At 39.8% G+C, this 13756-nt stretch overlaps 1 protein-coding gene across 2 annotated transcripts in view; it reads right to left on the minus strand.

Annotated features, from left to right (window-relative positions):
* Positions 1 to 13756, minus strand: part of LOC306769490 (phosphatidylinositol-binding clathrin assembly protein) — a 121084-nt gene that overhangs the window by 9984 nt on the left and 97344 nt on the right. For both annotated transcript variants that reach the window (XM_079258107.1, XM_079258106.1), the window contains 3 exons: positions 10859 to 10999; positions 10482 to 10512; positions 9418 to 9550 (listed from right to left, as the gene is read on the minus strand). In XM_079258107.1, the coding sequence (XP_079114233.1) occupies positions 9418 to 9550; positions 10482 to 10512; positions 10859 to 10999 (305 nt within the window). The remainder of the gene's footprint in view (positions 1 to 9417; positions 9551 to 10481; positions 10513 to 10858; positions 11000 to 13756) is intronic.

Below are 13756 nucleotides of genomic sequence, written 5' to 3' on the forward strand. Positions count from 1 at the left end.
TTACGCTGCAATTTGGTCAAACAAGCCAAACCATTGGAATAATATCACCACTCCCACCAAAGGTGGCGCTGCACTAGTATTTAGCAAAAGAGAGAAAAAGACCCAGGTGAAGAAGAAAACGGTTTTCTCCACCTTCAAGCTAAACATGGAGACAAAACTATTGCCTTTTTACTTTTTTTAATGTTGTCTTATGCAAGTATACTGCAGAAATACACTGCAACAATGGACGCAGTGTGAACAACAGACGTCCAGTTGTTGGCATTAAGGCATTAATGGCATTAAGGGTCCATAGGACCCTTAATGCCATTGCTGTGTATTTACTCACAATGCAATATTACTCCAAATGCAGAAAGTGACTCTTTTGTAGTCCGCTTCCTGTATTTGGTCTGCTTAAACGGATCGGGACCTGCGTTTGTAGAGGGCAACGAGTCCGCTTCTTTGGTCCGAATCAGAATTTGTTTGGCACGTTCACATTTCCCCTAACGAAGTGGACTTTCTGAACAGACAGACTGGGATTCGAATAAAAAAGGCTGATGTGAATGTGTTCCAACTGGCTTTGAGCAGAACTCAACAACAGGTTGTGGGGGAGATCCATTAAATCTGAATCAGGTGTCTTGGAGCAGGGAAACATCTAAAACCTGCAGGACCAGTTTTAGATCCCTGCTGTACAGTGAGACATTGTCCTTGACCTTACATCCTGAGTACGGTGCCAAAAGGATCAGGGTTAATTTACTTTCCTCTACCTCAACGATGCCGCCTTCGCCAACATGGACAGCAGGTCTGCTCTGGTTCCTCCACAGTTTTAAGTCTGTCACTCTACAGTACAGACTTAAACGTCTCTATAAAGAGACTCTGGGTCTCACAGGGATTAATCCAGTATAATTCCAGTTTTGCAGATCTATGACTGTTTAATTATGTCCCATAAATTCAGTCAGACCAACTCCAGCTGGTTAGGATGTAGAAGTACAATAAGAAGAACAAGCTGGATATAACAGCTCCACTTCAGCTATCACGTTAGATAGACTGGTAGTGAACTGTATGGAGACTGGAACAATGAAATGTAGAGGTCTGAAAGGGTCTGAAAGCCTCCTGAACACATTGAAGCTAAATTTAAACTCCCTCTGACTCCACAGCGTTTCAAACGGCTCATTTTCTTCCTTTTATACTCACAAAACCCTGATAAAAATGAGCACTACGGGCTCTGCTTTGATGGGATCTCTTTATTCTAAAATATACAACATGGAGATGTTTATAACTTTCCAGCCTAATTTATCAGCTCATCTGATGGCTGTGCGTGCTTCAGTGTGACATTTTGAAGAGGACTATGTTGCGAATACTGAGCCAAAATACTCAAACGTCTCGGCTTCCAAAGTGCTTTACAAAGAGATAAACGGGAAAACACAGAGAAATGATTTTGTGCCACGAGATCTGAAGGAAAAATCGGTTTCTGACCGAGTTAGGTGGCGTTACGAACAGATCTCAGAAGGAGGCGAAGATGATTGATCGGTGTCTGCTTTTGGTTCAGGCCTTTGGAAAGCAAGTTGTTGCACATAAACATTGATCAAACCCTCTCTCGGTGAGCAAAAGAGCCCAATTCAGCTAAAACAGTTGAAATTGTCAGATCTATTTATTGCCCTCTCTGGAATACACCAGTAGTCTGCTGGTTTTACTATTTGAAACTCTGCTTATAGATCGAATCGACTTTACTGTCGCCTGCACCTTAAGCACTAATTCATTTGCAAACCATTTGTCTTTGTGTTTTATTGACGCATCCATCTTCTGCACAATAACAGCCGGCATCTTATTTATTTATTTGCATAAAAGAAAATAAACGCAACGGCATGTTGGAGAGAAAAACAGAGAAGGTGAGACACCTTTCATGCATCAGTAAGATTTGTTTGCAGCCTTCGGGTCCATCTGTCTTCACACGCTGCTGCTGGCCTCGGATGCATCGCGTCCAACTTCTTTCACTCAACCTCTCGCCTGTTGTCTCAAATACGTCTCCCTGTTTGGCTTTAATTATTCATCCTTTATTCTTAGTTTTGAGTGATGAATCTTCTGTGCTTCCCTTCGCCATTACCGTCCTTTTATTTTCTGTCTCTGCAAAGTGAGACCTCTGCTCTTAAACGCTCCAGCAAGGCTAAGTGGGGGTTAAATAAGTGAAATGTTTTGCTGGCTTGATAAGCAACATACCAGACAGCAACCCAGCCGACTCTTGCAAGCTCGCTCTCCTAGCGAGAGTCTCAGATGTGGGAGTTTTACTTGTGATCCAAGCTGCATGACAGCCAACTTTACAGCTGCTCTGCTACCTGTGATGTCTTCTATACTCCACTCAGGTCTCTATTCACGTAATTATGTCTTCCACTGGCTCCTGTGACTGGAAAAGTTATAACTTATGGAGGACATATTTGCTGTTAAAGAGATTCAGGCCTTGCTAGTCCTGGGATGGACCCTTTAAAACTGTCTTAATTCCAAGGAGGTGGAAACATTCCTGCTATCCATTTTAAGTCTGCACGATTATGATAAAAAATAATAATCATGATAATTCTGAGCAATATTATAATCACGATTATTAATCACAATCATTCATTGTGTCTGTAAAAATATATATTTTTATTGCACCACTTGTAAACAACCTACATGGCAAATCTACATTATATATAATATTTATAATATATGCTGCTATTTTTAAAAAAAAGCTGCATTTAGAAACAACCTACGTGCACTCTGCTTAATCAGCTCCACCTTGCTAGTTCTGGTTTGAACTCCTTTGACCTTCAGAAACACCTTCATTCTTGGTGTCATAGATTCAACAAAATGATGGAAACATTCCTCAGAGGTTTTGCCCCATGTTGACATGAAGCATCACCCAGTTGCTGCAGATCCACGATGGGAATCATCCACCACATCTCAAAGCCGCTCTGATGGACGGGGATCTGGCGACTGTGGAGGCCGTTGGAGTGCAGTAAACTCATCATGGTGGAGATGATGTGAGTTTTGTGACATGGAGCATCGTCCTGCTGGACGTTTCCATCAGAAGATGCTACACTGAACATGGCCAGCAGCAACATTCAGGCTGTGGTGTTTAAACCACGCTCAGTGTGGTCCATAAAAGTCCATAAAAGGCAGGATGGACGTGTGATTCCATGTTTCCATTAAAATCTGATGCTACCATCTGAAGGTTGCAGCTGAAGTGGAGACTCAAAGCAGACAACGCTTTGGTGTAGCTCCAGTTTCCAGTAATAGCTAACAGGAGTGGCTACTGGTTCTTTTTCAGAGATGGCATTCTGCATACCTTGGTTGCAACCACAAACTGTATATAAAAAGATGGCTGGAGCCTCCGTGACGTCACCTGTTGATTTCTAAAGAGCTGAACTGAAGCTCAGTGGGCGGTTCCTACCATCGCCATCTTGGCAGGGGCATGCATGTCGTCTCGCCCGGAAAATACAAATATGGGCAAAGAGGTGGAGCTGAGAGGGAGGCTATGAGCGTCATGGTGGATGATTGACATCGACCAAACTCCGAGCTGCCTGTAGCTAAGAGCTAACCGAGCTAACCCGGAGATAACAGGAGCTAACCAGCAAACGGGGGTAAGCAGGCTAAAGCTAAGTCACGTTGTAATCGGGTAAAAACCGCGGTTGGTTTCCGTTCTTCTGACTTGAAGCGGGAGATCGGGTACCTCTCAATCAATAGAACACGCTCCTAAATATGCCGAACTTTGAGATTAAATTACTTTTAAACGGGCGAGTTAGAAAAAAATTCATTCCCCCCCACAGTTGTCATGAAGGTAAACCTGACCTATTAAACCAAAAATGGATTTTTGAACCAGGCTGTAAACATGTTTATTTCTGTTGTGAAGTTGGTCTTTTTAACATGGGAGTCTATGGGGATTTGCTCTGTTTTGCAGCCCCTAGTGGATGAAGGGGGAACTGCAGTTTTATGCACTTCCGCGTAGGCTTCACGATTAACCGCCGGAGGTTTCGTCCAGCTTTCATATACTGTCTATGGTTGCAACCAGTAGTTAATAGAGTTACACCCATTTTACTCTGACATCAGGGTACTTTTGTCCAGTAACAACTGGATATTTCCCATTTTTCCCCCCAACCATTCTCTGTAGATGGTTCTGTATGAAAATCCCAGTAGATCAGAAGCTTCTGAAATACTCAGACCAACAACCATGCCATGTTCAAAGTCTCTTAAATTGCCTTTCTTCCTCGTTCCGAGGCTCAGTTTGAGTTTTAGACCACATTTACACGACTAAATGCACCGAGCTGCTGCTATCTGATTGGCTGATTAGACATAAATATCAGTGCCAACATGTAACTAAACAGGTAAACTGCATAAAGTGGTTTAATAACAACCAGATTATGACCAACCTGATATGCTAAACTGTCTGGATAAATGTGTTCTTTGATTTTTCTCGTCTTTCTATGTGGATGCTGAAGGTTGGAGCTGGCTCGCTGCTGATGCCTTCATGTAGGGACGTTCTAGCTTGTACCATTAAAAGGAGGGAAATTAAAGCTTGTTTTCCAGTCAACACATTTATAATGATGATGGATTAATCCCTATAGGCAGTTTCATCATCGAGTCTTTGTTTTTACGACGACACAAAATGCAGTTTTATCTTTTGTAATTTTGTGAAAAAAAAGGAGAAACTTTCAGGACTTGTGTTGTAATGAGGTGCAGCAGCAGGAATGGCTTTTAAATGTTCTGATCAGAGAGATGCTATGTGGCAGCAAAAGTGGAACAATCCTTGAGTTGTTGTGAGCAGCACCGCTTCTGTCTTTGTTCCAGAAATAGACAACGGCACGGAGATAAAAGGTGATGAAGAAGAAGCATCACCTGAACCTCCAGGTGTCACATTGCTTATTCCTCACACAACAAGCGGTGACGAACTTATTTGACTGAATAGGGATCTCTTTCAACAAGTGTCCCCTGGGAGCACGAGAGGAGGAGGAGGAGGAGGAAGTGACAGAGGAAGAAGATGAAGAAGAAGATAAGCAGAGCGGGGAGCCCAGACATTTCTGAGCCACTTGTTAAGACTTGTCTTTACTAAACAGAGATAAGTACTTACATAACTAGTATAGAACATTCCATTCTGCATCAGGACGCAACAGGGAAAAAAGACAGGAGGACAAAAAGAGAGAGAGGAGGAGAGTGTGGAAAAGGGGGGAAGTCGGGTCAATGAGGTGGAAAAGTTTCCGATGAAAGAGAGGGAAGGAGAGGAGTTGGGATGAAGGAAAAAGATGAGGAGAAACAGAAGGATGAAAGATTGGACGGTGAGGAGGAGAGACAAACAGAAAAAGTGAGAAGGAGGTTAGAAGAGCAGCGTAAGCAGCAGAACGAGGGGTCATGATGCCGACGTGCACATGTCAGAGGCGGTCACAGCGAGGAAGACGGGGAGATGACGGTGCATAACGGCAGGAAGGAGGGATGGCGGCGGGGGGAGGAGGGAGGAGAGCGGGGGAGGAGGGAGGAGCAACAGAAGGAGAGAAAAAGAGGAAGCGGAGGGTTAGTGACAGTTTTGTCTTCATCAGCCAGAAACTGCAGTGCAGAGATCAGGACGACAATCAGGAGTTGTCAGGATCAACGCGCGCGCGCGCGCGCACACACACACACACACACACACACACACACACACACACACACACACACACACACACACACACACACACACACACACACACACACACACACAGAGAGAGAGAGGAACAACGTGCAATGATCAACAGCATCTATAAACAACAACACTGGCATGCAGAGGCGGGACGAGCGTTCAGTGTTTTTATCCGTTTTCTTTCATGTTTCATCAAAGCGGCTGCAAGTTTCCATCAGACGTGTTTTCAGCCAGTTTAAGAAAAGTCCAAGCTAAATATTTACATATTCTGCCTCTGAAGTTGGCTACAGAAAGGAAAAAAAAAAAAAAAAAAAAAAAAAAAAAAAGGTATTTCTCAAACATCTGAGGAATGTTTCTGCTTCATGTAGTGAGGATTTTGTTTCCTTTGGACAGATCCAGGCGGCGCTTGCCGTAACTCCACGTTAAACAGCTAAACGACCGTTTCTCCGCGTTGTTTCGGACAAATTGCACGGAGAGCGCAGTAAATACGAGCAGAGGTGGCAAAATGAGAGCGGTGTCAATCGCATCTTGTGCTTCCTGTTATGAAAGCAAACATGCACATTTAGCAGCAGGATGCAGAACTCCCGTAAAGAGAAATGTTCCCACTGTGAGTTGTGTGGTTCCTCTGTGTCTTTTATTTGTTTTATTGTTCCTTTTAGTTATTTTATTGGGTATTTATTTATTTTTAATTGTTTTACCTGTTTTTACATTAATATTTCGTGTTATTTTTACATTATGAGATTCAACTTTGTGCAGCACTTTGGCGACATTCTGCTTTTAAAATGTGCTTTATAAATAGAGTGAATTGGATTCTGCAGGAAAAACCTCAGGGAGTCGTAAACTTTTAAATCCTTACAGACTTTTTCAGCTTAATGAACTCTCTCAGCTTGTTACTGAGGTTTAGACAGCTGTTCTTCAATCCACCATCAGTACCGCAGAAGATGCAACAAATTATGAGATAAGATGCTGGATGGATTTTCAGACCTAATGTTAATAATACGGTTCAGATGCATGATGTTGGTTTTTTAACCCTCTGATACCTAGATTAATAAATCAATGCCACATTATTTTACATACAATTTCTTCTACTTTAGACGTGTACAGACACATCTTTGTCTTAATTATTTGACTTTTTATTATTTTTTATTTATTTTATCTATATTATAGAAATAATTACAATAAAATATATTTTTATATTTAAATAGAAACATATAAACACTATTAAAGAAAGAAAATAAATAAATAAAACTCTGTCGCGAGCTAAAAGTTGTCGCTGTTTTGGGTCTTTTATTTTGTCTTCTGCAAGTATGAACAACAGACGGGCAGAGGACCCTTAACGCGATCGCTATGTATTTACCCACAATGCAATGCTATATTAAATTTAAGTAAGTTTCTTTCTTTTATGGCTTTGAAGTCCGTTTTCTGTATTTGGTCCGCTTAAAACGGGCCGAGACCTGCGTTTGTAGGCGGACAGAGTCTGCTTCTTTGGTCCAAATCCGAATTTGTTTGGAGAATTTACGTTTCCCCCAAAGGAAATATTTTATACCATAGTTAGTTACCATAGTTACCATTAGTTCATTCGTCAGTGAGTGGCGGTGTGTTGAGTGACGCTCCTTATGTCCACTGAAGTGGTGAAATTGCAATTATACAATCCTCCATGATGAAAATGCTACAAAAAGAGCCTTGAATTTGGACCGTTTTAATGTTTAGACGCGCTTGTTTTGGCAACATTAGTGTTTTAACTTCAAGAAACAGATTGGAAACAAAAAAGTTTTGTAGTTTTATTATGTTTTCTGAAGTAAGTGATTATATCTAATGTTTTTAGCTCTTAAACTACAAAGTTAAGGACTTCCAGCTTTTTTAGGAAGAACAATTTGATGGTAATTTTTTTTATTCCAGACGATTTACTAAAACAAAAACGTGGTTGGTGTACCGCACAATAAAAAGTTAACGGCTCATTAAGTTATCATGTGTTTTGTGTTGTCTTGCTCTGACGATGTCTAAATGTCAACAGGACGGTGAAGACAACTGTTAAGGTTAGGGATGTTCAATACTAGCTTTTTTATTTTTGACCAATATACCAATTTTGTCCAACTCTTAATTTCTGACACCGATTTCACCGATACTGATACTGATAGTGAGTTGTGCCAAAAAAAAAAGGGAAAAAAACAAAAGTATCTATAAAACTATACACGATACCTTTTATATTTAGTCATTTTGAGTTAGAGGAGACGTAGCAGAAGAGTTTGACGTGCATTTTGTGTAAAAGTTATGTCATTAAAAACGGTAAAAACCCATACCGATAATTTCTATTATTGGACTTTAGTGTCAATATCGGCCTATAATATCGGATATCTCTAGTTTAGGTACAAACTGTAACTGCACACCAACACTCACTGGTGGATTCATGGTTCAGACACTTCACCTTGTTAGAACTGAATATTGTGCGATTTGTAGTTTCACTCTGAACAAATGAAGTTTTTACACGTTTTAGGTTTTATTTTGACATCAATGAACAAGTCGAATATCTCCAACTTTCTGGGAGTAATGTGTAAGAACCAGTCCAATTTCAGGGCGATCTATCGAACATGCATCCAGAGTTGTTTTACGTGAACGGCCATCAAAAACAAATGGTCATGGCAGCGTTTCAAGCATCAACATGCAAGTTTCTTCGTAGTTTGACAGCAGTTTTTGGCTTCATCACTCGGCCGTAATTCGTCTTAATTTCTTCCCCAAAGCTGGAAATTGTTTTAATTATGCCAAAATATGAATACAAGTTGTAATGTAGAGTTAAAACTAGAGATGCACTGATCTACTGTTTGGGAGAGCCGATCCGATACAGATATCTGAAATTTGAGTATCTGCCGATACCAAATCTGTTTATGTGAACCTTATTGTGACTACGGTTATTATTGCTGTTATAACTGTGTAAGATTTCATTAGGTTGTAATAAATGACCCATCCTTTCTGAAGTTACCTCACCAATACAAATATAATAACATTACAGATCTAACTACTTCAACAAGTTTTATTCTGATTTGGCTCATTTTACCTAAATACAACTATAAATGTGTAGTTTTGAACAAAAAATGTCACATTTTAACATTCAAGGCATTTATTTATTGTAAAACACATCTGAATCATGTCATCAAACACATCTGCATTAGCTTGACTAGTGTGGTATCGGTTCGGGTATCGGTACACTTTTATTAATACCAAGTACGAGTACACACGCTTGGTATTGAGCCAATAACGATACTGGTATGGGTATCGGTGAATCCCTAGTTAAAATAAAAAGGTTGGCAGCTACTTTAATGAGAAATAAAAGTCCCTGCACACAACTTGTTCCACTGACTGGAACACTTGTTGGAAATCCCGCTCTGACCTCTGGCAGCTCAAAGTTCACCTCCTCCTTTGCACCAAATCAGCCTCCCATTAATGTAACTGGGAATGCCACAGTGGGGAAGCTGGAAGCAGCCGTGGCTCTATGAACGCCGCTGTTTGGTGGATGCTGGCGATGATCTCCAACACAGCAGCTTCCGACGTGTGTTTGTTTATTAATTAGGACTAAAACTGTGTAGAACCGGGAGGTTTTTATGGAAACCTGCAGGCAGGCAGAGCGGGAATTCCAGGGAGCTTCTGAAGCGCAGCAGACAAAGTGGCCCCATTTAAATCAGACATGACTGGCAAATAATGGTGATAAAATTGTTGCTGCTGAACTGCAGGACTTGCAGACACCTTGATGAAAACTCTGATACGTGTGTGTGTGTGAATAAGTGTGTGTAGTTCCGTGTGCTTACCACATGTGGTACATGCATTGGCTGTGGGGCCATGGGCGCTGCGCTCCACTGTGTGGTTGACATGGTCTTATTTTGCCAGTTTTGGCCACCAGTCAGCTTCTTCTCTCCAGGCTGGCTCCACTGCATATCTGGCCTGTGAAGGAAAGAAACACCACGTATTTTCATTTCTATAACTTTATATATGTGCAATCTGATGCAAATTTATCATATTTCTTTGATTTCTGGGCCAGTTTGACACACACACACACACCTTTAGATGTTAAAGTTGTTTTAAAATCCCACAGCTGACACTAGATGGACAGAAAAGCAACAATCTCCTGCCACGATGAAAGCAAACTAAAAGAAACCACATTTTTCTGCCACTTCGCCTTAATAATTTCTTCCCCTTTATTGAAAAACCAAGAATTACAGTTATTATAAGAAAGCCTATATTTTAGTTTGCAGCAGCAGAGCTTTTAGCCTCACTCTGACCCAGTCCGTCCCACACCCTCCACGGTGCACCAACCACCATTAACAACAACAGATGGAGATAGACTCCACGTCTGAGAAGTGAGGCCAATATAGCGCTACCTCGTAGCCACAGAGCAACACTACACTGGAGTGTATTTTATGAAAAACAAATTTAAAACATTATGTTATATCATATATTATATTATATTAAATTATATATTAGTTTTTTATAAAACTACAGTCTAATTTAGACTAAAACAGAGGAAAAAAACGGCTTTGCTTTCGCATCTGCTGGCTGAAATAACTTGATTAAACTATAGTTAATCTACACAGCGCTCAGATAAACAGGCTTATTCTTCTACCTCAGCTGTAAATCAAGTTATTAGTAACTTAAAATGAGAAATTTACAAGAAAAATGCTAAATTTAAGATTTAAAAATGGTATTTTAATCAAAAGGTCTGATTATAAATATGAAAAACTTCCTGAAAAAAACCCAAAAACACATTAAGTTTTATTTTCTACACACTGCACGGAAACCCATTTTTGTGTTTGCAGAAACTCTGCAGCTCAGACCCTGAAAACTTAAAAACTTCACGTTGCATCAAGAAACTTACTTTTTGACTGAGCTTCCACCAAACTGCAGATCTGAGGGAGAAAAAAAACAAACAGAAAATTAAGTGATTTCAGTGTAAAAAGCGAGGCAAAAGATAAAAACATTTTTTTATTTTCTCTCTCAGCTTGTTTTACTTTAATATTTCAGAGGTTTAATCCAAACTCCTCATGAAGGGAGGTGTAAAACTCTGCAAGCTGATGTGAAAACAGGAACAACATGGTCATGCTGCCAAGAGGAAGCTTTCGCTTCATGCGTCTCTTGCATTTTTCTGCGAGTGATTACAAAAGAAATGCATTCTGGCGTTGCATGTGCAGCTGGTTCTACTTCAACTACTTCAGCTGGTTTTTGCAAAGACGTTCACTTGTGTTCAACACTCACTGCCCACGAGGTTGGCCAGAGAGGAGTCGAGGTCGTTGGCTAGCAGCTTTCCTCCATGATGGATGGCCACTTGAGGAGGCGGAGGTGGTGCGGTGTGTGTGGGAACCGTCGGCTTTAACAGGTCTCCCAGAGCATCGAAACCTGCCGGAGAATCAGCTCAAATATGTAAACGATCCCAGACAAAGCGGCGCGTTTCAGATGGAAAAGGTTGTGGAGAAATGAAGACGAGGAAGGCTGACAGATGCAGAAGCAGATGTGAAATCAGAACAGCCGAAGCAAAACGGAGCGACAGCCTAGTCTGTTTGCTGAGCGGTTACAAAGTTCGGCTTTCTCTAAATGTTAACATTGTTTTCATGCAGCAGGAGAAAGGTTCGTTTATCACCGTTTGACTGGTTTTATGTGCGCAAATGTCAAAACTGATTTTTTTTTTTTTTTTTAAGCCAGTTAGCCAAAGTATTTGTTAAGATGCACATAATTCACCTGGATGGCATTATTCTCCATTTGGATCGAGTCTTCTGTTCATGTCTAAGCATGTTTTTTAATATTTAAATATAATAACTGCAATAATAACACAATATATAATTCCTTTTAATATTAATCTGCTTCTTAAGATAATTAAATGTACATTTCAGTGTTGAATAATAATACTTCATCTTTAAAAGCCCCAGATTCAACAAAAAGAAGTTTATGTGGATATTTAATATTCTTTAATGAAGTTTTTCTAATTTGAAAGCATATTTTTGTTTTAATACTAAAAGTATTGAGTCTTTTGTCTCACATGAGGGGCTGAGATGGAAATATAAGGACATATTCACTTTTCCTTTGCATCTTTTCTTTGAAATGTTTTGAGGATCTACTGTTTTTATTGGGTATTTACCTGTTTTTAGTTACTGTTTACAGTAAAAAAAAAACGCTGTGATGTGATGCACGCGAGCAGCTGACGTTTTTCTCAGGATTAATGAAGCGCTTTAATCATCTCGTCTCCCAACTTCATCTTGCTTCCAATGTTTATGTGTAAATATGTTCTGCTTCACCTAAAAACATAATTCTGAGCCTAGAAATTTAACTCCACCTGTACTCTGGATATTTCCGCACAATCCTTTTCTACACTCGCTGTTCGGCTGCAGCATCAAAATCCCCGCCAATATAGCAGCAACATAGGCAGAGGTGGGAATTCCTGGTCCAGAAAGTAAAAGCCCGTCCGGCAGCTGCTCCGACCAGTCACCAAACCAGCTGAATTTAATGGGTTTATTTGCCAGGCTAAGGAGCCTGTTAGTGGAAACACCTGTTCTACATGTACAGGTAGATCCAAAAACATGGCAGGACTTTCACTTTCTGGACCAGGAATTGCCACCGCTGGACATCGCATTTGCTTAAACGCTTTGAGTTTTCTCACCAGAACACAACCTCGACGTAAATATTGGTTTGAACAGAAGCACAAATTGCTAGGTAGCTCTTAGGGGTGGAAGAATCGAATCGAATAATTGGGATTTTTTTCTTCAACAATTTAAAAAAAAAAAGAAAAAAGTTTTTTTTTTTCAAATAAATAAAATTACTAACTATAATTTTTTTTGGTAATTTTTATTGTTTTTATTGCTCTTTTATTTGTCTTCTTGTGCATTACAGCAGCAGAATGATGATCTGGCTACTGTGTTGTTTTTTCCTCATTGAAATCAAGAAAAATGACAAGCAAAAAAAAAAGTTTTATGCATTTTTTTTTTGTTTTTAAATCTACAAAAATCAGCAATATCGGAGAATTGTGAGAATCGCAATTTAAATCGAATCAGCACCCAAAAAAATCGGAATCAAATCGGGACAAAAGCATATCGTCACACCCCGAGTAGCTAGCCTGGCTACATTTGTAACATCGTTTCACCATAAATACAGCATGAATTTGACCACGACAACCCAGGAGTGAGCACAGAAACAAAGCATGCAGGTGCGGCGTTGTACAGAGCGGCGGTTCTCAACCTTTTTGCAACACAGTACCCTTTGTAAAATAATTTTTCAGCCAAGTTTTTGGTTAAGAAAAAACGTGAAATACAGCATTTTATCATTTGTTTTTGGTTTATTAACTTTAACTGTGCAAAATAATGACAATTCTTTGCACATCTCTACTACGCTTCAAGCAGGACTCCACTGTTTACGTTGTCAAGGCAACAGTGACTGACAGATATGATTTGGCTTGTAGTCAGTGACGTTCCATTCACGTCAGAATGTGGGAATTTGAGAGGAATGAAATGGTGTAAATCAGTTTATGAATGTACACTAACATTTATTGATTTTGTATTATTTTATTCAATGATGTTTTAAAGAAAACACGTTTTTAAAAAATTTCATGTATCCCCTTGAATTCCCTGAAGTATCCCCATTTGAGAAACGGTGGTATAGAGGAGGGAAAGCAGCCATAAAAATAAGATTTAAAAATAAAAATTGATTCAGGACGGTAAAATAAACCACTAAAATATCTAATCTTGAATATAAAAAACATGCGAAACCTGTGACTTTTTATTTTTAACGCATCTGAGCGTGCTTCTCGTTGAGTTGAATTTAATGTCAAAGGACACAAATATGTCTCGACTGGCTGATATTAAATTAAGAAAGATGTAAGGAATTTATAACATCCTACCGACTCCATGAAAAAATTAATTTCATCCGTGACATTAGCTCCTAGTCAGGCCAAAAACAAGGAGCCGCCCACATAAGTTCGCAGTATTTTCAGACGCGGACAAATTAAACTTCAGCCTCTGCAGCATTTTCTAGTTTTGCTCTCAAATCAAATCTGTGATTTTAGTTTGATCCCATAAGGAGACGCAGAAAAATAACTGCAGAGCTGTAAGCAGGAAACAAAGATCCCCTCCATTTTTTTCTCTTTTTAAATCTAATCTACAAAAGCAG

Source organism: Telmatherina bonti (genome assembly GCF_933228915.1).
Source record: "Telmatherina bonti genome assembly, chromosome: 18".
Lineage (NCBI taxonomy): Eukaryota > Metazoa > Chordata > Actinopteri > Atheriniformes > Telmatherinidae > Telmatherina > Telmatherina bonti.